The 26,435-nt window shown below is 39.6% G+C and overlaps 1 protein-coding gene across 2 annotated transcripts; it reads right to left on the bottom strand.

Annotated features, from left to right (window-relative positions):
• Positions 1 to 163: 163 nt before the first annotated feature.
• ap1m3 (adaptor related protein complex 1 subunit mu 3) lies at positions 164 to 26,147 on the bottom strand. 2 transcript variants are annotated; one of them, XM_054789736.1, is made up of 12 exons: positions 25,958 to 26,147; positions 20,400 to 20,556; positions 19,809 to 19,876; positions 19,271 to 19,401; positions 15,857 to 16,004; positions 13,478 to 13,604; positions 9,101 to 9,243; positions 8,771 to 8,842; positions 8,152 to 8,310; positions 5,838 to 5,963; positions 5,414 to 5,489; positions 164 to 2,689 (listed from the first exon to the last, which is right to left on the bottom strand). In XM_054789736.1, exons 1-12 carry the CDS (start codon positions 25,997 to 25,999, stop codon positions 2,667 to 2,669), a joined length of 1,272 nt encoding a protein of 423 aa, XP_054645711.1. In that variant the 5' UTR covers positions 26,000 to 26,147; the 3' UTR covers positions 164 to 2,666. The 2 variants fall into 2 exon arrangements, with proteins under 2 accessions (XP_054645711.1, XP_054645712.1); XM_054789737.1 differs by lacking the exon at positions 8,152 to 8,310.
• Between the last annotated feature and the right edge of the window lie 288 nt (positions 26,148 to 26,435).

Below are 26,435 nucleotides of genomic sequence, written 5' to 3'. Positions count from 1 at the left end.
TTTGCGCCAGCCTGGTTGTAGTTGCTATGGACACCAAAACCAAAATATATTCCTTCATATTGTTGCGATACTTGCTACCTGAGCATTGGAATGACAAATATTTGAAAGTTGCATTTTTTGTAAAAAATAAATAAATAAATAAATAAAAATACACTCAATATCATAGAATGTACAAAAACCCTTTTATTTCCAAATACGTCTCATTGCTTCTTATGACAGTGAATGACAACCAGTGACATGAATATCAGTTTCTGACTTCCTACAACACAATGTTATGTTGCTTGTAAAATAGTTTTGCCTTAAACAGGTACAGATTTATAATAATAATGAGAACAATACTCAAAACCACTTTGAAGACCCGTATACACGTGCTTAAAAACAGAGCAATGCAAAGACCATTGCGTAAACATATTGACAAGCAGTCACTTTAGGCTATGTGGCTTTCATGCTGTCCTTTCTCTTGTCCTTTTGCGCATTTTGCACAAAAGACATGCTGTGACAAGCAACACCAGATGTAAAGATGGCAAATGTTGCATCCTGCTAACTCTCTAAGAATCTCTTAGAAGCTGCAAAAGGATTTGTAGCACAAGGACAAGGTTACAGGCTCCATGTGGCCGTCAGCGGTGTAATGTTACACTCCCAGTGTCTCAGACAGCATTATGCCTTATTAATCATTGACCTGTTTGCTGGTTTTAGGTTTGCTTCACTGGGGATTATGTTCACAGTGCTAGTGGCGATGACACAAGAGTTTATTTAAGGCATAAACATACAATATAGAGGTTCTCATACAGACACTGTGTAGACAACACCGTATTGCAATGTCAAAGGTAAAACACAATCAGATAGGACTATAAAATGGTGTTTATGATAATTCCAAAATACAACATGGGTTATCCCTTGCCGTTAGCATTTTACATATACAGTTGATCCCCGCAAATTCGCTTATCAGCAGTTGCAGTGCCTCCAATTTGCAGATATTTCCCCAAAAATGTATTTATTGATTTTTATTTGTTTGTATTTGAATTTATTTCTCCAAAAATAGTCTTGTTTTTCCAGCAGAAAACACATCTCATTCACCATAAGTCCGTAAGAATTTGTACAGCATACGTTACCACTGTTCGAATTTTTTGTCTTTGTGCTTCACTGATAATGTTTTCTCATCAAGCATGGAGATTTTGCACTTAGTTCTGCGGTCCTTGAATGCACCACAGTCGTGTGCTGTGACATCCAAAAGTGAATTAAGTCTTAACTTGGACAGGCAATCCGGCAGCAAAACTTGCAACGAGGTGAACACGGGTGAACATAGTATCACAGGTCGTTACCGCAATGACAACAGGCAAGCAGTGTGGATTCTGCAGACGCGGTTTGGAGAAATCTCGAGTGCACGGGTGGACTGGGACAAAAATTCGGCCTTGGGCTTTGTGGTTCAGATTGGCCCCATCCCAACCCCCCTTACGAGCCTCCCCTAGTTTACAAAAAAGCTGCTCGGGGATGGGATTGAACGCACACCTTCTGCCTTGACAGGGAACAGCGTACCATTACACCATAAGACACTGGCAACAGGGGATGCGGATTTTGAGATTTTATCCTCTTAAATGGTGACAAAGCCTCAGACTGACTTGACGCTGCATGCACTTGTCGCAGCAGCAATGCGCATCTTTTGCGCATATGGGCGCCATGCACAAAATGGCCCTCCCGGCCGCATGGATCATGGTGCCCTACGCACAGTGCTTGTTCTGCGTGTCGGAAGGGGTGACTCTGACTGTGCCAACATGTTCCTTCTGTTGTGTGTCTACAGCGTGTGTCTGTAGACACCAGCGATCGCTGTGTGTCTAGAGCGGCATGTTCCTGTAGCTACCAAGGCAAGGTGCAACAATAAATATATATAAAGAAATAAATAGCTGCCATTATTAATACTCCCCAATGTCAGTCCGCCTCGGCTGTAGCGCTAGCCTGACGACTAGGCTGAAGGCTAGACCCTGACTCCGTTCTGTTAATCGATGATCCGGTCATTCATTAGTGGTGAGTACCTATACATTTTGCCATTTAAAATGTGTTGAATAAGTGTGTGAGACATAATTTGGGCCTTAAACTGTATGGAGTGATGAAGAGAGAAGAGGAGCTGCATCTAATCTAATAATTACAACAGTCACTTTTATTGATGATGTTGATCCGAAATCAGAGAACGTCAACGTCAAGCTAGCAGGAGGGTTTGGAAGGGGCTTCTCGATTACTCGCCATCTGCGGGTAGTCTCGGACATAACCCCTGCGAATAGCAGGGATCTACTATACGCTTCAAATTGCATCATCATTTGTTTTTCTTGGCATAAAGCAGTCACTTCTGTGCAAGATTACGTTCTTTTCAAAAAAAAAAAAAAAGGCATTGTTCTCTTGGTGTTACTCAGTGAAGCCACTGAACCATAAAAAAAGTACAATATATTAGAAATTTGCACGTCTTTGGGTCTCTGCATTTAAAAATGATCTGGGAAAAAACGTGAAATCAGGATGTTGCTGAAAACGAACCTGAAGGAATTCCATGAACAGTATTGTAAGGGGGGGAAAACATGTTTTTGTCCCATGCACGCAGCAAGAAGCAGGGAGGTATACTGTAAGGAGTGCAGAGGAAGACACACAGAGAGCCATTCGTCTAACAGCATCTTTACCCTTTAGTTTGTCCGGAGTTGGTAATCTGCCAAGAGATGTAACAGCAGAGCATTAACACATAGCTTTTGTCCATGTCATCACTCCTGCACATCCCATCATTGCCAGCATCAAATCCTTAAACAAGATTAACACTCACACTGGCTGTAGTACTGTCTCACTAAATCAAATACCCAATAATTACGACTTTCCTTCGACAAAGGTGAAAGGAAAGACATTCCTGGCACACCAAATAGATAGATGTAAATCAGATGTGCTCAAAAGTTTTTAGCCTGTCCTGGCCGTTCTGGTTATTTTTTTTTTTTTTTTAAGAAAAATGTCCGGATTTTCATTGTTTTTTAATTTAAAGATAAAGATGTTGTTTGTTGGAGTAATAGCTTCACTATTTACATCAGGGGTGTCCAAACGTTTTCAAACTTTGATATTTTGATGTGGTTTTGTATTCCTAAAGGCTAAAAAAACCCTTTATATACATTTAAAGGCAACACTTTTTTTATTGTTAGTTATTAGTATCAACATTTCATCTTCTTCTCTTTACATTTTGCCTTTTTGCTCAGTTTTTTCCATTTCGCTGGGTTTTTTTGGTTTAATTTTATGTCTGCTATGTGCCGCGGGCCACTAAAAAACAAGCTAGGGGCCGCCCTTTGCACACCCCTGATTTACATCATTACATTGAAAGAGCTATTTCTGTAAAATCTGAATTTGCTAATATTATTTTATGTGTTCCATCCATCCATTTTCTATGCCGCTTGTCCTCATTAGGGTCGCTGGGGTATGCCGGAGCCTATCCCAGCTGACTTTGGGCGAGAGGCGCGGTACAACCTGCACTGGCATTCTTTTATATTTTGAATTATTTATTTTTATTTTGCAAACTTTTTAAATTTTATTAAATTATCTATCTGTAGTTACTTTTTTGTCCAGTAAGACTTCGAAAGAGAGCTGTTACTTCTTTACGGGCCGATTTTTCATATTCAGAAGAGACATTTTTTGTATCATTATTTAATTCCAGAGATTTTTTGTAATATAAATTTTACATTTTTTAAAACTTTTGCAGCAGTGAAACTTTATTATTATTTTTTTTAGGTATAATAGATCATGTTGAGCAACCAGAGAGTTATATATTCTCTATGTCCACTGACACAACTGGCATAATTTCATTGCAGTCACAGACACATTAACAATAGTAAAGACGTAAGTGGTTGGCAACAGCTGATGAGACAATATGGCTGCCATTCTGATCCTCAGTTATCTTCATTCTGGAGAAGTCACACCACGGAAAACAAAAAGGTGCTCAAAGACACGCGTCAGCTTGACATAAGACCTAACCAGCCAGTGCTAAACTATCATGACTCTACAATAAGTCATCAACGTGAGTTTACAGTATTGAGGTGTTGTTTAATCAGCGTACGTGTGTGTGTGTGTGTTGAGTTGAGTGAAATGTGACCATGGGTATCTTATTGCCTCTGATGGTAACAGTCAGATAACACAAACAAATAAGCCTTTGCCTATAACAGTCATTCAAACTTAATCTTTCTTCTGAAAGCCACACAGAGTGCCTGTTGGCAATCGGGCCTCCGCAGCTCCTGACTTGTGTTTCACAAAGTCGGGCAGTAGATGTGATGGATGTATGAGAGTCAGGTTTATTCGGAGAGTGGATGGCAGGTATGACACCTAATGATTTCTGGCAATGGTCCCGTGGAAGTACTGGGCTTCAATCTCCATATCATCTCCATCTGTCCCTCATTCGGACTGATGAGATTGATGATGAAGATGAGGGTTTTGCAGCAGCCTCGTAAATATATTGTATCGTTCACGTGCAACGTGTCATCTGGCCAAAATTCAGCATGATTGTGAGGCAGAGCTATGCTGCTTAGAATATGTTGGTAAAATGGAAGTCTCTGCTAGAGGAATAATAAAATATCATGGATTGTAAACACTTTTGGCTTGGGTGTCCTCCGCAATCTCCCTGGATTATGACAAATGCCATGTGGCCGGGTTCATCCACAGTTTCATTCAATCCACAAATCACAGATGTCAATATGGTCACTGCCTTTATAAAAAAATCACAGACGGAAAGTGGACCAGTAACATACTGTACTTGAATTACAAGTTCACATTCAAAGAGGCAGTAAGGTTTCTATTCTTGGTAAAAGAGGCAGAAAATGATATGATGGAGGATGGGACTAGGGTTCACTTTGAGGATAAACCAGAGATGCAGCTAGACAGAATGTGGCATGCATCTGAACGCAAAACGCAACAAACCTCACTAAGTAACACACGATGGTTGATAGTACAGTGGAGACTGAAGTCGAACACCCCGGCATTCATGCAATTCAGATAAGACCAGAATTAGGAGGAAACCTTATTAAACCCAAAATATCCACAGAGGCTTCTGTTGAGCGAGCATCGAAAGCTGGGGCTTCTAACGTATTTTAATTGTGGCCACATTTGTGTGATGGTTGCGCTCAAAGGGCTAGTTGTGCCTGTAAAACTGTATAAATACGGTGTATAGTCGCTTCATCATAGTATCACATAATTGAAGTATTATCCTTTTTACCAACAAACTGAAGTAGCTTGAAATGAAGAGTCAAGGAAAGAGTAGATACCGACGTAAACAAATATTGTAGTTTATTTCCAAAACGGGTTTGGTAACAAAACATTTGCTTGTAATGTCTTGTTCTATAAAACTGGATCAGGTGCTGAAGGGACCACTAAATAAAATAGCTTCTATTGTATTTATGTGTGTTCTCACCTCCACTTTGTGTGATGTAGCGCACCCAAGGCAAGGCCTGGTAACCACTCTTCTCTATAATCTTCAGGTAGCGCACCTAGGGAGTACAAAATATTACATAAACATGTGAAAATGAAGCCAATCAATTCAGAAACAGTACTGAAATAAGGATTGTTTATTCCAGGTGTGTCCAAACGTTTTCCACCAAGGGCCGCATATGGAAATGTAATTTGGACTTTTTTTCTGTCAGCTTTGTGTTATAAGTGACTAAGTGTATTATACACCTATTATTATACCATTTTGCTATTTTTTTCCTTATTGTAGGTGCTCTTGTTTAATTATTAGAATGTGCCACAGGCCAATAAAAAAACAAGCTGTGGGCTGCAAATGGCCCTCAGCACCATAGTTTGGACTCTCCTGGTTTACTCTTTGCTTAGGCTCACACCTGAATGCCAGACACTGTAAAATAGGGTATTTCAAAGTTAACAGTGATTGGTCTTTTTGCCTCCAGCTCCTCACTCTCCACACTGGGTAGTCCAAAGTGTGCCCGCATCAGGTACTCCTTACCACCCTTTACAAACATAGACAGACAAGGAGAGGGAAGGTCACAGTTGTTAAAAGGATCATATCAATAGCTGTTTCTGAACCGGGATGTCATTTAGATCAGCATCGGCATGTGCCTGAATCAGTTTAAACATGCCACGGCTATCAAACCATAAAGCTGGTTAATCATTGTTTCCACATCCGCATTTGTGCGTCATATCATCAGTGTGTTGTGACTACGGGATGCATACTGTGAAATAGTTTCAATTAAGTGCTACACTGCTACAGCATTTGTTACGTACAACTTTGCATTACTGGGTTTCAACCACGTGACCTAGAGGCAGTTCTGGTCAGCGTTGCCATCTTGGCAATTTTGTCGCTAGATCCGGCGACATTCCAACCCCTCTTGGCGATTTTCTCAAAAGCGACCAGCGACAAATCAAGCGACTTTTTCGAACGTTGTTGGGGAGTTTTCTAATATGGTGAAAGCACGTATTTTTCTGCATTTTGTGTTCTCACCGAGTAGCGGCAGGTGCTGTTGACAGGTCCGCCCTGTCCAAAGGCAGTAACAAGCCATGATGCGGAGCTGTACGCATCGAAAGTGCAAATTAATTGCTATTACATATATTCACCAGAAGAGTGTGCTACTCACGAACCTCATCTGTCATGTTGCCATGGAATAAACACAGCATAGTCTGTTATTCGCTGTTCAATTGTGCTAATTTTAAACAGTTCTCAGTTGCCAAAGTGGGAGAACTTTGCGAGCCGCTGGCTGGCCGGGATAAATTATTAATGGTTTGATTTTGATGAAATGATGGACAATTTTAAATTAACAAACCAAGAATCAAGTTTATTTGTAGTTCTAAATGTAATGAAGGTGTTTTTACTTCCTTTTTTTGTCTCTCCTATGAGATTATGCTTTTTTCCTACAGCAGTTTACAACATTATATGCAAATTATATGCAAATCAAACAATGACATCATCCAGCGACTTCTAGGATAGCCAATAGCTGCTTATCTTACTGAAAAGTTGGCTCTGGTGAGCAGACAGAGAGCAAACACAAGCTACGGCCACATACTCGAAGCGAATGATGGTGCATGTCATTGAAATGATTTGCTCCAATTGTGTGACGGTACATGATGTGATGCATGAAGACATAAAATAGTTGAAAACAAGACAGTCGAAAAGTAGTGAAAGCTTATCTCAGTGAAAATAATGCTGATTACATATCAATTTGCCTACTTACACAAAATCAGGTGTGCAGGAATACATTCTTGTATGTGTCCGTCATCGTCTCGCAGCGCTGTTTGAGCTCCATAACCAATTTTCAGCCTGATTTTACGCACTATTTCTTGGGCTGCTAGAAGCTAGCTAGCAAGCCTCACTTCAAGCCCTCTGGGGAGCGTCGATGGACATTCTTCCAGGTAGGTGGCTGCATTTCACATTTTCGATTTCCAACAATGTATTAACTTTGATTTTAGTATAAATGATGCTTCTTGTTGCTCAATGTACACTGGAGCGTGTTTATTCGGCTCCACTCGGCAAGAGCGACAGCTGATCAGCAAATGCCGAAAAGCGTGGCTTCTCTGCGCGTTTTCCGAAATGCTGTACATATTTGAAGGTTTTCCACATGTGAGAACGGTGCGTCTATGCTGTATTTTTGCTCTGATTTTACATGACTTGTAGTTACGAATATGCTTTTTTGCCACCCGTCACTTTGAGGAAGGGCTTGAACAACTGGATGTGACCTGATGTCACGTGAAACCCAGTCATTAAGTTTTGGTCCTGTTAAGGTCCTGTATAAAAGTGAAAAGTTGGACCACTGCACAGTAAGAAAGCTACCTCATGCTCCTGTTTCCTGAATCCTTGGACTCGTACCATCACAGAAAAAAAAAAAACCTACTCATTCAGTATATTCATGTACTCATCTGACCTCATTCAATTTGTGGGCACATAACCAACTTGAAGCAAATGAAGCAGGCAAAGATCATAAAACTGCTGCCCAGACTTGTACAGTAGGAACTCGTGAGCATAATGTGTCAACCTCATTACAACACAATTAACAATAAGAACTCAATAATGAACTGATGCATTTACAGTACACAAGCAAAATTCGTAGTGTACGTCAAGATAATGCTCTCTGTGATTTCACTCTTTGCTTCTAAATGCACATAATGTACTTTAAAGAATGAAAGATTATGATGTCCTGCACTAACAGGGAAAGATTTGATGTTCCACTGCACCGCATTCTTCTCAGGCACCCACTTGGCGCTGCCCGTGCTTGTCTTGAACTTTGGCGAGTCTGCATCATTGGGCACTGGCACAAAAATGGATACATTGTTGGCAGTTGACCGGCTCTTAAACTGACTCCGAGCCTGCGATAGAAAACACAGGGTAACCCAAACATCATTACAGCAAAGGAGACCATGAAACACCAACTCTGCAGCACCCACACATGGCAGTATGGCTGTCACTACGCCAAACAGATGGTTTAGTAACCCATCCATCCATTTTCTAGGGCGCTTGTCCTTATTAGGGTCGCGGGGGTATGCTGGGGCCTATCCCAGCTGAGTTTTTTTTATTTTTAATTAAACCTTTATTTAACCAGATAAGTCCCGTTGAGATCAGGATCTCATGTGCAAGGGCGACCTGGCCAAGAGGTCAGCAGCACATGTCATAAAAATACAAAAATCTGAATTTTTAAGGCAATAAATGACAAACAATACATAACCCATGTGTTATAAATACAGACAAGGTTTCAAAAGGAGGGACTACAGGTGAGTGGATAAAACCTGTTCATGTTTGTGTTCATGCTTGTGCATCATTTGTCATTACCTTCACCTTGATCTCGATACGGCTGTGGGAGAACCTCTCTATCACGCTCTCGATCCATATGAGTGGCTTCACCTGTCAGACGGAAAGAAAGATGGGACAAGGTTAGAGGGGTATACATGCAGAGCTGAACAGCATCGCAACAGACATTACCCGTTTGGGGGGGAAAAAAAACGGAGAAAAAAATGCAAGTATGCATTATTGAAAATACTGTATGTGCTGCACAGATGCAGTTCACATGATGAATGTTGTGCTCTGTGCAATGGAGAGGAGCAAAAAATCAGAACTATAGGTTTGTCTACAATTGATGTGTGTGTGTGTTTGTTTGCTCACCGTTGTGTTAAGACGGTAGGACATGAGCTCGCTCTCGCCGTCAGGGGGAATGAAAGAAATTGTACGGTCATTCTGGAACCGCGACAGACGGACACACTGATGAAACTTCACGTCCTCTAGCTCCACGGTTTTACTCTTGTCTCCTGAGACGCACACAACACACAAGAACACACAATGCACAAAGAGAAAAATAGTCAACCAAAACAAGGTCAAGGTAATCAAGGAACTATTTAGCACCCTTCTCTCTCTCTCTCTCTCACACACACACACACACACACACACACACACACACACACACACACACACACACACACACTGAGAAAAGTAGACTTGCCAGCAACTAACTTAACATGACATGTACAGAATTCAGGCAAAATCAAATGGTGATGAGTTAATTTATTTTTATAGTTAGTATACAGTACACCCACACTCGTTATAACAGTGTGCCACCATCTGCCTTACTCTTTCATCGACTGCATTATTATTTAGCTGTCACACTGCCACACACGCACACACACATTATCCGTCTACACGCTTGACAAGGAGCACATTTGTATCAGAAATATTGTCACTAGCTGTACAAAGATATTGACTTCATTCCAAAGGTGCCACTGTATGAGATGGCACCGAGTAGTGTGACCAATTTCCATCACAGCGCTCCGAGTTGCATAACGATGAGACCAGCCCTCTGACGTCAATATAAGCCAGCAGCTGATCACAGACATTGGTTTACATACTGTATGCTCACATTCCTCAAACTTTCCATAATTGTGGTGGTCTCGACAGTCCAATTGCCTTTTTTTTTCATCAATAAAGTCTTGGGGAATATTAAGCAATATATGTCAATACAAAAATAAAATTATTTTTAAGAATGTGGGATACCGAACCCATGATGAGCAAGCTAGGGTGTAACATCAGATTTACTCTCAGCGCCCTGCTGGGATTTTCTTTTTCTTTTTAACATTTACGGGATTATTATACAGCAGTCAGGAGGCGAAGCCTCACCAGTCATTAAGAAAAATTTAAAAAATGAATAATGATAACATAAAATAAATGTTAAGATTTGTCCATTGAACTGTATGAGTCCAATCATGTTTAACATTTTCTAAAAGGAAAACTGCACTTTTTTGGGAATTTTGCCATGATAAGTGGTAGCAAATGCGCTTTCTATGCTGTTGTCGTTGATCAAGACCTCACAGAACATTGTTGGGGCAGCCCTCCCCTCACTGCAAGACATTTATAAATCTAGAGTCCTATGCAGAACACACAACCTCATCAAGGACAGCACACATCCACAACACTCATTATTCACACTCCTACCGTCAGGCAGACGCTACAGGAGTTTGAAGTCCAGGACCACAAGGCTGGCAAACAGCTTTTACCCACAGGCCATCAGGCTTCTCAACGAAGCACTCGCACACGCCGCACGTAACACACGCACACACTCATAGCACTTTATTTATTTATTTATTTATTTGTATTATTTGCTTGTATCAATGTCTCTTCTGTTGTTGTTGCTTAATTTATTGGTATATATGTTTATGTTTCTTATGTTCTTATTCTTTCTTGTGTTTTCTTTCTTTTCTTGGGAGAATGAACAGAATAAGATTTTCATTGCATGGTATAACTGCTGTTTTACCATGCACATGACAATAAAACTCTCTTGAATCTTGAATCTTGAATCTTGACTGAAATAGCATTAGTTGAGCTCTGTGAAATCAATGTGCTGAGGAAAGAAGTTCCAGTAATGCTTAAAACAGGCAAAATTGTATTGTATTACATGTTACCATGAATGTGCGTGAATGTGCTATAAAACGTTGTTGGGTTTTTTAAAAGGGCTTTATAGGCAGAATTGGTGAACCCCAGTATGTGAATTCTTAGCTGCCTCGTGCTAGCAGTTTTTCTGCATTTGGAACGCACAGAAAAGGGAAAGGTGTGTGTTCACGTCTCACACTTTCTGCAGCCTGTGTAAAGTCTTTAATCTAAGTGTGTCATCGTTATTCTTGCTAATCTGACAATAAAATACACAGACATGTCCAACAGGAGGCACTGAGCTGGTGTGCGTGAGCTGGTGCTTGTCACTGAAAAGCCAGCATTTTTTTGGTTTGACAGCTGGAGAATAACAAATCAAATGCAAGATTTTTTAGTCTATGCTGAATGAGTGAATGAATGACTGGCAAGATGCAAGATTATATACCCAAGATGACTAGGAGGTGCTCAGACTTACAACAAAGTATCAGGACTGTTCCTGGAGAAGAATAGCCTGCCTGTACTTCATTTACAGATAAAAGGTAAGAACACAAATGTGTAAGTGGGACTAAGAAGTATTTGAAAACAATTTCAAGACATTTTTTTAACAAAAGGAAATTATTCTCTTCTTTTTTCTTGTAATTCTCTTAATGAGCAACCTTTATTAACATTAAAAAAAATCCTCCAAAAGAGTCAGTGCCTCACCAGCCACGCATCGCACGTCACTGTTATACAAGATAAATAAATTGCTGATTTTCTGCTGATCATCTCAATCTGAAAGGGTATAATAGACAAAAATCTGCAGACTGTGTGTTCTTGTACAGACATTGCCTCTCAAGAGTAAATTATAAGTGCAGGATTACTGCAAAATGCTGTTAAAAAGTGACCTCTTTAATGGTGCCATCTATACTCTACTAGAAATAAGCCCAGTGTTATCCTCCGCTGTGGTTAATGGCGGGTGCTGAGTGGTGGAAAACTGCTGTAATGACTGTGGGCCAGTGGGTCTTCAGCTAAATCCACTATTCAAAGTCAGCTAAAATGTGCTACACCTACTTTGAAAGAAGAATGTGTGTTGTTTCCTCTCACAAGAATGTGTACATGTACTGTATACATGCTATATGCCTGCTGTGTTGGTATGCATGTTTTGAATCACTGATTTTGCTTATTTTTTTCCAAGCATATGTGCAAGCCGTCTAATATATGACAGTATTGTCTGGGATGATCTGCTCTGGGAGCTCAAGCAAATCACAGCTCCACTTTTGAATCGATTCTCTCTCTCTCTCTCTACGTTCCACTCGATGTGTTTGTGTCCATCACTAACCCTCACGGGCTTCGAGTATTTTGGCAAATACAAGAATGAAAGGTCATTTGAGACAGTTTGCCACTGCAAGGACCCACAGGGCCATAGCATGGAACAAGCCTGGACATGTGAGCACAAGTCAGGGGGGGCTTGAGGTGTGACAGTATCCCCTGTGGTTCTGCTTTGTAGCTCCTCTCACCTGGCCCATGTATTTTAATAAAACCACAACAGCAACAGAATAACCAGAGAAAACATTGCATTGTCGCCAATGAAATTCCACATTTGACTCTAATAGGGCAGAACTGAACAAAGATTGCTACATCTCTGCACATTCTTACTCTAATGCCTACAAAAAGGCAACATGGAAAGCTCACAGCAATCATATCACCGTAAACCCTTAAAATAAACAAAAACCTGTACATGGTAAGGTGACATATCATGTATAAGATTGCAAGAATAAGCCCCGCCTTGCAGATACAGAACTTGCTTTGTGCGAGCAATTTTCCGTACAGTACTGGTATTACCCCTGTGTTTGTGCAATAAAGCAGGGATGTCCAAAGCGTGTTTTTTTTGATTGGCCCGCGGCACATTCTAAAAGTTGATAAAAATACGCTTTTTCAACTATATCACAAAGCTGAGATGCATGTTTTTTCTTGAAATATATATACCTTTTAAGCATATCTACATGTGTTGGTTTACAAAATATCTAAGTGGCCCTTGCGTCCTTTCATTTTCCACTATGTGGCCCTCGCTGGAAAAAGTTTGGACCCCCCTAAACTATTTATACATACAGAATGATATGGCGGAGCTTCATGTCTTTCTATGCCTCATCCAGAAGAGGGCAGTGTTTAATGATGAATGATGTCAACTGGCATCAATACAGTACAGTGGAAACATGAAGATAAAATGATATGAAGTATTTTTAAATGTGCATCAAGATTCTGTTTGTTGTTTAATTTTTCAGTGTTTCTGTTTGATCATTTGTATTCATTATTATTTTTGACATGTGTCTTACACCATCATAGGAGGGAGAGCATTTGGGGCAATCCCAATTCACCTTTCATCTTCAGGACTGCTGCCTGGTGGGAGGATGAACTAAGGCAAAAAGTCTAAACCGGGAATACAAATCAAAAGGCGAAAAAGTGGTGGGAGACATCTGGGGAAATTGGGCAAAGCTAGAAATAAAGGAAAAACGCATGAAATAAAGGAAAAACGCATGGAGTCGCAGAGAAAGTTGACTGTTAATGCAGAGTTGCAAGAAGATGAGGGTTCAAACTGAAAGGCATGTAGGGGTGAGTTCAACGTGAATGTCAAGAGGTTTTACTTACTCCCTGTGATTTCAAACAGCACTTTGTCATTGAGGCCCAGTCTGAGTTCAGGCATCCCTGAAAGGATTACTTTGAGCTTAATGGAACCCACTATTTCACTTCGGAGGACGCTGCCAGTTGCGCTTACCTGAAAGAATAACACATAATAATACAATGCATATTATAAAATCCAAGTAAAATGAATAGGATCACAGCACAATACCCCAATCAACCTTTCAACAAACACACTTTTTAAACCAAAAAAAAGATCACAGACAGCATTTAAAAAATGTTTCAATATAACACTACTGATTATAAATCCCACAGTGAAATTAAATAATAACAAATAAAAAATATATTTATATAAATATAGGAAGAGAATCCTTCCTCTTCTTCATCAGTGAGATATTTATGCACTTGAATTTACCTTCAAGTTGAATATTATCACATCAGTAATGTATAATACATTCAACATAATAACATAATGGTCTTTGCACCTTTTTTCCCCCAAATATTTCAACTTTCTTCTTAAATAGTCTTTGTAAATTTTCTTCTTGTAGTATTATGACTTTGTTCCCACAATGTTGTAACTTTTCCCTAATTTTCCAAAAATTACAATTTTATTTTGTTTTCTGTGTTTCTTATATTACGACAAAAAAGACATTTTTTTCAAATCTATGTTACTAAAATGACACTATTGTTCCTCATAATATGACTTTGTTCTTGTAAAATTGTGACTTTTTTCTCATTAGAATAAAAAAGAATTCTCTTAATATTAATTACAACTGTTTTTTTTCACTTCTGTTGTTGTTGTTTTTTTTACCAACTTCAACTTCAACTTTCTTCTTTTACATTTTTTCCTCATATTTACGACTTTATTGCCACAATACTTTGACTTTAATCTTGTAACGATATAACTTTTTCCACAACCAAATTTTCCAAAAATTACAACTTTGTTATTTTGTTTGTTTCTCTCACGTCTTTCTGAAAAAGTTTATGTGACTAAAATTACATTATTTTCCCTCATATTATGTTATTCTTTTTCTCAGATTTCTCAGATCACAACTTTTTTCTCTTAATATTTTGACTTTATTTTTGTAAAATTACTGCAGATTTTCACTTTTTGTTTTTTAGAATGTGCTGCGGCCCCATAAAAAAACAACCTCCAGCCGCAAATGGCCCCTGGACCACACTTTAGACATCCCTGGTTTATTTTCAAAAAAGAGAAACAGAAAATAAAAAAAACATTAATATTAAAAATTAATTGGTATTTGATTGCATGAAATAACTATTTAATCTCCAAGCAAAATAGGAATTTAGCAATTGGTGGAGAAACCCTTGTTGCTAAGCATAGTTGGTCACCAGGGTTGCACCCATCTCAGGAGGGAGTATAGTCCAGTCCTCTTTACAGACACAGTACTCTCCAAACCCTGAAGGTTACGAGACTGTCGCTTGACAGCTCGGAAGTTTCAGCTCTTTCCACAGATTTCCAATGCGGTTAAGGTCCAGACCCTGGCTAGGCCACACCAGGATTGTTCTTGAATCATCGTGCCTTGGCCGTATATCTTCAGTCACTGTCATGCTCTGAGACCAATGATGACACTTCAGTGTTCTGGTTGACGCCAGAAGGTTCTCATCCAAGATTCTGTGGCACACGGCCCTATGCATTAGACCCTTAGTATGGTAAAGTCTTCCTATGCCCTGATTAGAGAAACAGCCCCACAGCAGAATGATTCCACCTCCATGTTTGACAGTAGGTATCAAGGACTCAGCCGCAAATGCATGTAATAGAGTGTAGTACACCACGGAGCAGAGAGTCCGCCTTCATGGTGAGCAAGAGAGCTAGGACAATATTCAGAACAGTATTCACTAGCTCTGAGGTAGGAGGTGAAATCCTTTATGGCGCCCCAGAGCAAAGATTATTAACTGTTATCTTGCATTTGAACCCTTTTCATATTATCAAGCAAACGGGTCTCTTCATCACTGAGCTTTTTGCTGAAGGGATAGGACAAATTGGTGTGCTTTGTTCATGGAATTCTTGATAGTTGGTAGGGGATAAAATGCTTATTTCACTCAGTCAAATAGAAATTAAATTGTATTTAATGGTGTTATGTTTTTATGTTGATATCCTGTCTCTCTCTGGTAACTTCAACCTACCAAAAATTCTGGACTATCCATGTATTTGTGGGAGTAATCTTAAAAAGCAGCAGGGTATCATAAAGTTATTTTCCCCTCTGTATACACGCAGGCACAGGGAGAAAATGCAAACTCCAAGATTGAAGCCCAGAACGACCTGGTTGTGAGGCAGACGTACTAAGCATGGTCCACCAGCTGAGGTTCTTATACTAATAATTCTCACATAAAAAACATTTAATGAAAATAAAAAAATACTGTCCTCACCAGTAAATTTACCGACTCAATGACGTCCATAAAAACTTCATTCTTCCTGTACTTGATGCCCTCTGACCTCCATGACACAGCATTGGTGACAGTGGCAGGAGGTCGAACAGCCCCGATCTCTAGCTTGTGACCCTGCTGGGTAATGTACCTAAAATAAACAAAGAGAGAAAAAGTATTAACACTCATTTCTAAGATTGGTCAGTAATCCTGCAGAGCACACTGATTAAAATGTAATCACTTTATCTCTTCTTGAATAGAAATATAAACTGTTCTCTCATTAACACACAAGGATTCATGAAGTGATTAAAGCAACAGTACTGAATATCACATTTTATAATCTTATGTTAATCATATTTTGATTCAAAACAAGTTTGTATGTCATGCATATTCATGGATATAATTAAAAACAAGTTATTTGCATAAATCTATTGTTGCACTCATAAACAATGAAATTACTTTCATTGTTTTATGAGATAAAAATCATGCATGATAAATTTACAAATAAAACAATTTAGTCTACAGTCAGTATATTGTATCAGTTCAGAAAATGGCTATTTAGAATATTAAACCAATTCATTTTCCAAAGTCATGCTTCATTCAGAAGTTATTTGTTAACTTCATGTAACGTGTGACACCTAGAAAGATGCCTAGATAGTGTCAGTTATTGGCCATTTATTGCGAGTGAAGTCACGTTTCCATTGCAAATCTAATTCATAATGTAGCCTACAATTTAAAATATTCCTGAAAAAAAATGTTTTCAAATCAGCTGACAATGGGTGAGAGCGGGACCACTATTTTAGTTCTATTTTATTTTATGTAGTGGTGAGACCGTATTGGTTTGGCACACCACACATCTGTTTATTCACATACATTCAGAATCCTATCTATTTACATCATAAACATACTGTATATCAGAAAGGGCAGGAAATTACCATTGGGTGGCGCTCCAAAGGCTACTTCCAGGGCCACGTATGATACTTGCTGCAAGTGCTACAGCCTAACAGATAGACAAGTGGTCCTGCAACCATGGTATGCCAAATGCTTGTTGGGATCCCTCCTTCTCCCTCCCCTACCTTTCATCCCTTTATTGCAGCATCCTGATGTTCCTTAGAAGGCCTTGATGTGGAATCATCACCACATCATTTTTGATGGCAGCACTTAAAGGCTATCAACTCTGTATTGGTAACAGCAGCTGTAGTCAATGTTGAAGTTATATTGTTTCATTGGGTTTTGCCACTCCCTTTGAGCTCCTGCTTTTCATGCACTTTTTGCAGTGTGATCACCTTCAAGTGTAGAAAAAGTAGGTGCAGAAGCTACTGTACGCATCTACGCGTGGGGAAAAAAAAATATTCTTTTCATCCTACATGCAGATTTACATATTCACACAATACACATGTGTATTGCACATGTCTTGACACAAAAACTCTGGAATTTTTGAGCGATCAAAGGCACTGACAAGTTGTTCTGTTGTGCCCCGATATTGCTCAAAAATGCTAATGACGTGAAGGGGAAGTTGGTAGCATGCTGCCACATTAGCATAACAATAGGTATCAAAAACATGCATGCACACACATTATTGTATTGACACCTCACACAAACCTTCATGCATTTAATGTCACCAGACAGGGTGTGCTATGATGCAAGTAAAAAATTGTTTCGCGGTCAGGGCATGAAAAGGTCAGAAACCACTAAGTAGGTCCTGTGTGCATGTTTGTGTGCACAACATGAGACATGAGAGCAGGGCTTTTGAGTCTGACAGTCTCGTGTTTCTAACTGTAGGTGTCTTTGGGCCTGCATAATGTTGAAAATACCATTGTCAACAAGGATCTTCATCTGTCCCCTTGAGATGCAATAAACATTACATAATCCAAATATTGAGGCTTGCATCTACAAACAGGAGGGGTCCAACAAATGTTTACATTGTTGATTAAAGTGATGCATGTAACACTTGTTGCTGTGGTACTATCGGCTAGTTGTGGCACAAACACTAAGTCTTTAGTTGGACAGAATTGCCTCTCTGAGTAGTAGAAAACACAAACAACCCTGTGAACAGTGAGTGCACGCTTGAGTAGCAGTCACTGCAGCTGCCGTAGTTCATTTAGTCCCTGGATAAAGCTCCATTATTTATTGGAGCTTAAGTCATTAGTTATACGTCACTTGGTGAAAAATAATCAACAGAACCAATGCGCCATAAACTAAGTGACTTTTCACTACATCAGCAATAGCATCACAACTCCAGGGTACATTAAAATAAGAACCGGCTATACAATCAGTTGTATTTTTCAGCTGACACTTTCTGAGTTATGTACAGTATCTCACAAAAGTGGTTAAATCTTTCACATTTCAGCAACAATCATATCTTCTCAAAAAATAATATGATGTAAAATGAAACTTTCACCTAACTTAGAGTAGCCAGTGTACACCTTTGGGAAACAGTAATGATTTGTATTGTTCTCTGAAAATAACCCAGCACAGCCATAGTTGTCTAAATAGCTGGCAACAAAGTGAGTAAGAGTAAACAGTGAACACTAAGCATTTTCAAATTGTACCCAGTGTGTCAATATTTATTGTGATAACCACTGTTACCGTGTACTGCCTTAATCTTGGGCTGGCTCACACACTTGACTCACTTGTGTTGTCAGGTAGTTATCATTTTTACTGATAGTAATGTATACATCTATACAAGCTGTGCACCAACTACTCTAAAGTAGGTCCAAGGTCAATTTACTGTACATAGTATTGTCCCTCCAGAAGATATACAGGATGTAACAAAATTGCGAAAAGGGGTGTACTCACTTTTGTGAGATACTTTTTGATTATATAGTCCTACATTGCGCTGTTTTGATACATTGTGGCAACAAAGGCATCACTTTTTTTTAGATCACAGTTAAAAACCAAACAGGACACAGCGACGAAAGCAAAATAACATTCACAGAACAAAGAGCACACAAAAACTGAAGAAAAACAGGCGCCTGTACTAAGAAGCAGAATTTCTCCTTATACTGGATGAGTTTGAGGATTAAGTCCGGATATGCCGTATTACGGCGCTGGTTCACTTTTTAGCAGGATACGTCGCCACGGTAATTTACGCTGGAGCTAAAAGGGTTAGGTTTTGAAATACAGTGGATCCTTGGTTAGCATTATTCATTTGTTCCAGAAGGTCGGAGTCTAACTTAAAAGGACGTTAACCGAATCAAATTTGCAGAAATAATGTCAGTCCAATTAATCAGTTCCAGAAAGCCAAAAATGTTAACACAAAACTCGTTTGTTTTACAATTATAGTTTTACGTGCAGAAAACAATTTCGAAAATGCATAGAAATTCATATAAATGACGAATGAAAGGGATGAATGAACATGTAACAGCCTCCTGATGTTTTGCTATTTATGTTATGATTACAATGTGCTTTTCTTACTCTTGAAGGATCTTGCTGTCAGTTGTTTGTGGGAATCCAAAATCCATGATTTCGTCCATCAGTTCATAAACAGTCACAAAGTTGTCACGAATACTCTCCTCCTCCAGCTCCTTAAAGTACTCCTGAAACACCTATACACAGAGTTAAGTAGGCAAAGTACGCACACAAACAATGGCAAACGCAAATAATTCTTTCAGTTTTTTTTTTTGAATTGAGGTCAGCATGAAGGTTTTTTTTTTCTTTAAGTGGTGGTGAAATCCATATCTACTGTAAATACATATAAAGAAAGGGCACTCTGTTTTAATAATTTATTGTTTTTGAACCTCTTGCTGTGCATTGTTATCTTATATGATGTCAGCCAAAATGAAATACTGCACGGTATAACACTAACGAAACACGATCAGACTGGCTGAAAGTGTAAATGTTTTCTTTTTTCTTCTACTTATTAAAATCCCAGAAAAGGGGTGAGGCATTAGAAAAGAAAGATATAAACTAAAATTCCACAACAATATTAGATTTATGTTGAAAACATACAAACCTGGACAATTCTGTAAAGGAAGGAGTACACCAGGGCAGCATTGGCATTCTTTTTGGTCATGGCCACCACTGAAAAGGAGTCTGTTAAGAAATAACTGTTCACATATGACAAGAGAAGTGCAGAGACGATTTCATGGCACATAACATATCTGAAATCTACGTTGAGTAGTTATGAGATGAATGCAATTAAATTAAAACCTACAAGTATTGGACTTTGAAGCAATTGGGGACATGGCCACAGGGAAGTATAATGGCTCTGATGCCTAATGTAGTGCACTGGGAATAACTCTTACAACCACAATATCATGCTGAATTAATCATGTTTAATGAAGTTAGACTGTTAAATCTTGTTCATTAAAAAAGGTGGAGAGAGATGTCCATTTTTAAAGTGGCTGTGATACACAATGTGGTGAAGCCCAGAAGCTGCCTGTGATAAACACACTTCAGTTCTAAGGGAGATGGAGGTTGGTCAGGCAGGGAGAAGAATATATTCCCTTTGTGTTCTTTAAGCATTCTTTCCAGACTCTGGCACAATGCGCTCAAATCCCTTTCAACGAAGCACTGAAGTGTAATATTCATTTTTCTCGGATACAGTAAAGATTGTTGTGCTTGATCCACAGAAAGTGCGAGGAGCCGTGGGTGACCAGCGGAGTCATCTCTGCTTCTTCCTCTCGCTTCATTAAAATTGGCATGAAGTGGTCAATCTCATTCATATCCATGTTTCCCATGTAGTTACGGCAGATCAGGACCTGAATGCATCACATAAAAATGAAAATATACAGGAAGAGGACACCGTGAGAGAGGCACAATGGACTTATGAAATATTTACAGCCTTGGTTGAGGTTATAGTACACCTTAGCACTCAAGCTTTAAGGTGCTTCAGTAACCACACGTTTACTAAGAGCACTCAACTCGGGACGAATGAGATGATCAAAGGTCATCTCAAAAAACATTAAAAAATGTGCATTTCCACCTGTGCCTGGTTGATATATTAAAATGTAACATGTTTTGCATTAATTATTAATACACATAGGTGGCTTGTGCATTTGAATGTAAAGGCATTTTCAGGCTCTTTTGGCTTTTTGCAAGCTGTTCTGTTGTTTCATGCATCAACTTTTGTTTGAATAATGCTTTTGTGTTTGATTTGTACAAGAATAGTTTGAATATATTACCATTAATCAATTTGGAATAATGACTTTACACACTTTAGTATTTTCCAACATCTGACAAATATTTTAATTTTAATATCATATAAAACACTCATGATTTATTCATCACAGACATGTGTTAAAATGCTAATCATGACTCTGATAATTTTACAGTGTGTTCTTTTGCAATCTTTCTTTCCTCATTGCCAACCAAAGATGGATACAGCATCTAGTATCATAAAATCCTATCTGTGTCAGCAATCTGTTAATTTTTGATTTAGATAAGATTCACTATAAATTGATAACATACTGTACAGTGAGTCAGGATTTTGGTTATATTGTGAACATACGAAGTGCTAGAACTACCACACAGTGATCAAAGCTCCAATGCTTGAGGGATCACAGACACTTTCCCATTTTTGTTATAGATGAGGCTGTGTTGCACAGGGGTCACATGGGGGGTAGATGCAACAAAGAGTAAAGGAAATAAATACAAAATGAAAAACCAGGAAAGTAATCTGTAGTAGTCTGGAGTGGAAAAGAGAATGAATGAATGAACAGGTCACTGCTCAGCTTCTGTAAGAGAGGACTGAAACTACAATGCAGAAAGTTCGGGGTCACAAGAGGAGGAGAATGAGAAAAGGACAATTCTTTACATCAAAAGGAACCGCAACACCGACATTGCCTGGGACCAGGAGATTGACTTTCTGCTTCTGGGAAAGTCGACTCCTACTAGGTGACGCCTACTAAAGTACATTGGGGTCAATAAATGAACTACCCTAAATTCTCAAAGTAATGCTTTTATTCAATGAAACCTTGAGTCTCCCCAGGTGTCATCGGGTGTCAGGTCTACAACAATGGTAATGAAGTGTGTAGTATTTAGTAATTAGGGTCATGTCATAAATATGGCTGTGAAACGATTAAAATTTCTAAATCAGATTAGTCAGTTTTCAAATTAATTCATCATGATTAACCACCAGTCACAACTATATATGAAATGCCCATTTTTACTATATTTTATGAACAGAAAGACAAATGACAGGACTATTATATACTATTATATCTATTATATATTTACTGCTCAAAAAAAAAAAAGGAACACTTCAAAAACACATCAGATCTAAACTGGGGGAAAAATGATCTTGAATATCTTTCCTGACAATAAGTGGGTGATGTATTAGTAACAAAATGATGCCACATAATTTGATAGAAATGAAAATGATCACCCTATAGAGGGGGGAAATCAAAGACACCCCAAAAATGAAAGTGAAAAAATGATGCAGCAAACTGGTCCATTTTGCCAAAATGTCATTGTAGCAACTCAAAATGATTCTCAGTAGTTTGTGTGGCCCCCACGTGCTTGTACGCATGCCTGACAACGTCGGGGCATGCTCCTAATGAGACTACGGATGGTGTCCTGGGGGATCTCCTCCCACATCTGGACCAGGGCATCAATGAGCTCCTGGACAGTCTGAGGAGCAACCTGGCGGCGCCGGATGGACCTAAACATAATGTCCCAGAGGTGTTCTATTGGGTTTAGGTCAGGTGAACGTGGGGGCTAGTCAATGGTATCAATTCCTTCATCCTCCAGGAACTACCTGCATACACTAGCCACATGAGGTCGGGCATTGTTGTGGACCAGGAGGAAACCAGGTCCCACTGCACCAGCGTAGGTTCTGACAATGGGTCCAAGGATTTTATCCCGATACCTAATAGTAGTCAGGGTGCCATTGTCAAACCTGTAGAGGTCTGTGCATCTTTCCAGGAATATGCCTCCCCAGACCATCGCTGACCCACCACCAAACCGGTCATGCTGAATGATGTTGCAGGCAGCATAACGTTCTCCACGGCATCTCCAGACCCTCTCACGTCTGTCGCATGTGCTCAGGTTGAACTTGCTCTCATCAGTGAATAGCACAGGGCACCTGTGGTGTAGTTGCCAATTCTGGTGGTCTCTTGCAAATGCCAATCGAGCTCTACGGTGCTGGGCAGTGAGCACAGGGCCCACTACAGGACGTCGGGCCCTCAGGCCACCCTCATGGAGCCTGTTTCTGATTGTTTGGTCAGAAACATTCACACCAGTGGCCTGCTGGAGGTCATTTTGTAGGGCTCTGGCAGTGCTCATCCTGTTCCTCCTTGCACAAAGGAGCAGATACCGATCCTGCTGAGGGTTGAAGGACCTTCTACGGCCCTGTCCAGCTCTCCTGGAGTAACTACCTGTCTCCTGGAATCTCCTCCATGCGTCCAGGTAACGCAGTGATGCCCTGGTCCAGATCTGGGAGGAGATCCCCCAGGACACCATCCGTAGTCTCATTAGGAGCATGCCCCGACGTGTGTCAGGCATGCGTACAAGCACGTGGGGGCCACACAGACTACTGAGAATCATTTTGAGTTGCTACAATGACATTTTAGCCAAATGGACCAGTGTGCTGCATCATTTTTTCACTTTTATTTTTGGGGTGTCTTTGATTTCCCCCCTCTATAGGGTGATCGTTTTCATTTCTATCAAATTATGTGGCATCATTTTGTTACTAATACATCACCCACTTATTATCAGGAAAGATATTCAAGATCATTTTCCCCCAGTTTAGATCTGATGTGTTTTCGAAGTGTTCCTGTAATTTTTTTGAGCAGTGTAGTTAGAAAGAGCATCTGACTCTGTGTGACTCTGTGGGGACGCTACCCTGTGCCTCCGTCTGCTGTCATAACTGAGAGGTGTGGCTTGCCATTGCACACGTGTTAATTATGTTCAAACTTTTACTGTGATTAATTCACAAATTTAGTTACGGTCATTAACGCCTTATTTTTGACATGTCTGGTCAAAAATACATTAATTAAAAGTCATTAATAGCTGTGGCTGGAGCCAACACTGCTGTGTTGCGCATACTATAGAATTGGCTGGAAATTAATAGAGAGTTTTATTATTATTCGGTCATTCTAAATTAGAGAAAATCCAATTTCAGTTTGGATATGAAGTGAGATTGCTAAGTAGAACCATGCGACAAACATGACTGTAAATTCCAATTCATGAAGTCCTGGAGTGTGTTTCACTCCCACAATACGCTTCCTGGTAATGAGATGATCCCCCTGCTCATTACAACTCCAAGCTTTGGTTTCAACAGACTCACTCATTAAAAATGCAATCAGAAGACAGTGGGAACAAATGGGGTTGTGCTCATTCCAATAGCCTGACATTTCTGTCCTCACAGCAGGTGCCAGCACAGTGCAGCCTGCAGCCCAGGAGCTCCAACAGAAGGGGGGTAAGGAAGTGGGGAAGAGATGTGGTCAGAAAAGACAGCATGTGAGGAGGACTGAAGGTGATGATACTGACATTACTGACTTGCCCCGGGGCAAAGACAGGAAGCAAAAACCTTTGATCTGCGCAATCATAAATACAGATTATGAGGGCTTGCTCCTTTTTACTGCTATGTTTTTAGCAAGCGCATACATATTCTTTGCCAATTTCTTTTACTGTCCTCGATTTCTTTTACTGTCCTGTTTTCACTATGAACGTGTTGTGAACAACACAATCGCGACTCTGTTAAGTTGCTTCCGAGTAGCCTGCAGTTGACATGGGCGATCCATATTTGTTACTAGATTGGTAAATATTTCCACAAATATTGTGTTCTTGTAATCTAGCGTTAATGACGAAAGCATTGTTGGTGTAACTTTATCACTTTGCATCACGGAGTCAAATACAGCTGGTGCAAACTTTTTTTCCTCCCTGGCATGTTACTTTTCCGTCTTATTTTCGTGCACCTAAGCACTTGTTTATTGAATAATTGAGCACTTAAACAGTTCGGGCAATTGGATCAAGCGGTATGAGGAAATGACAAGTCTAAAGTTTTCTGCTGTGAAGTAATTCTTTCCCATTTTTATGAGCATTTTCGAGTTCCACCAATATTGTCACTTTGCTTTTAGTGTACATTTTGTGTGCTGTTGTCAGTCAAACTCGAGCACGCTCAGACTCGGCTCCACTCGACGAGAGAGACGGGTTCAGCAGCTACCTTTCTCTGTGTTTTTTGGTTGTTTCTTGAACTTTTTCCCTTTATGTTGAACTATCTTAACAATAACTTTTTCTCAAATCCCTATATGAAGGATTTCCACTTGTGAGAACAGGCTTTTGCACTCTGACTTCACTTGATGTCTAGTTATGAAAACGCATGTTTGACTCCCATCTGCTTGAGTCTGTGATGACTGCAACCGGATGTGATGTCACATGCAACCCAGCAATCACAGGGAACATATACTGTAGATGAGGACAACCATTCACAATGTCACTAAGTGGGTACTAAATCCTCGCTGCCTGCACAGAAGTCAATCAAGTCAAACCCTATACCATCTGTGACACAAACAAACCAAAAGTGTCAAAGTTGCGTAATATTAAAAATATATTATTGTCATTGCAAAGGCTGCTTTTTCATCCATCCTTTATTTGACCTGATTCGTCTGAGCAGGTGGACCTAATAAAGTTTGTTTATTTTATTTATTTTATGTATTGTTTTCAAATAAAAAAATATAGTGTACAGCTGGGTGAGGCTAAACAAGCTAAAGTATACGAATATGTCACATTTGTTTTCACAAAAAGGACCTTCGAAGTCAACTTTTTACCATCTAAGATGCTTATGCCTGTCAAATATAATATTAGTTTATAAATATAATGCTACCTATGATGTTCATACATTCCTGACGTTACTGAGAATGTTATATTAACCTTCAATATTTGAGTTTGAAACTGTGACATATGGCACATTAGGTGGGTAGAGTAAGTAGCATGGCTGCTCAAGAACAGGTCCTCTCTCTGACTAGCACAACCAGTTTGACAAGTTCTCTTCTTCCTGACACGTCTGTCTTTAATGAAGACAGAGAGTAGTCTTTATTTTGCAAGGGCATGTAATAACTGCTATATGATTCATGAGACATGCAGAACACAGGGCTCTGTATTTCTTTGAGCAGGTGTTGTAGCACATCTTCAACTTGACACAAGTCCAAACAAACTTACCTTGCCCTTCAAGTCCAGGACAAATATCGCTGACGCCGACATCGTTGTTGGTGATAAGAATCCTCGAGTACCAAGAACCAAGCTTCTAACGAGCGGATATACAGTTGGAAGTGGGTCACTTGTGTCGAATAATTTTAGCTCCCATCATCTTCCTTCCTCCTCTCCTCCAGTCTCTGCCCCAGTCGTCTCAAAGCGCTTCCGCACAAATGTGTCAAGGTACCTGTTGTGACAAAAAACACACTTCCGGGATATAGTTGCAATAACGTCTAAGTGCTAAGCATGAAATCATATTACAAATTCAGTAGCATTTAGTTTGAAATAGTTGCACTTAAACCACTCCTGAAATATAATGTGTGTGTTATTGGTTGCTTTTCTGGTGGGTCTGTAAGCTCAATAATTCAAATAACCTGATGACTACATTTTACTTCAACCAATAAAAAGCGAGTGAAGTGACAATAAAGAACTATGTTTTTTTTTC

This window comes from Dunckerocampus dactyliophorus, chromosome 10 (assembly GCF_027744805.1).
Source record: "Dunckerocampus dactyliophorus isolate RoL2022-P2 chromosome 10, RoL_Ddac_1.1, whole genome shotgun sequence".
In the NCBI taxonomy this organism is placed as follows: domain Eukaryota; kingdom Metazoa; phylum Chordata; class Actinopteri; order Syngnathiformes; family Syngnathidae; genus Dunckerocampus; species Dunckerocampus dactyliophorus.
This window is presented reverse-complemented; position numbering and strand designations above follow the sequence as displayed.

What these genes read in the sequence shown, in the direction of transcription:
- ap1m3 (XM_054789736.1), bottom strand. Translation starts at nt 25,999, where the DNA reads ATGTCGGCGTCAGCGATATTTGTCCTGGACTTGAAGGGCAAG. An exon ending in TCCTTTACAGAATTGTCCAG is followed by an intron (nt 19,402 to 19,808) that starts GTTTGTATGTTT and finishes CTCTGTGTATAG; the next exon opens with GTGTTTCAGGAGTACTTTAA. An exon ending in GTATCGAGATCAAGGTGAAG is followed by an intron (nt 8,311 to 8,770) that starts GTAATGACAAAT and finishes TTTCTATCGCAG; the next exon opens with GCTCGGAGTCAGTTTAAGAG.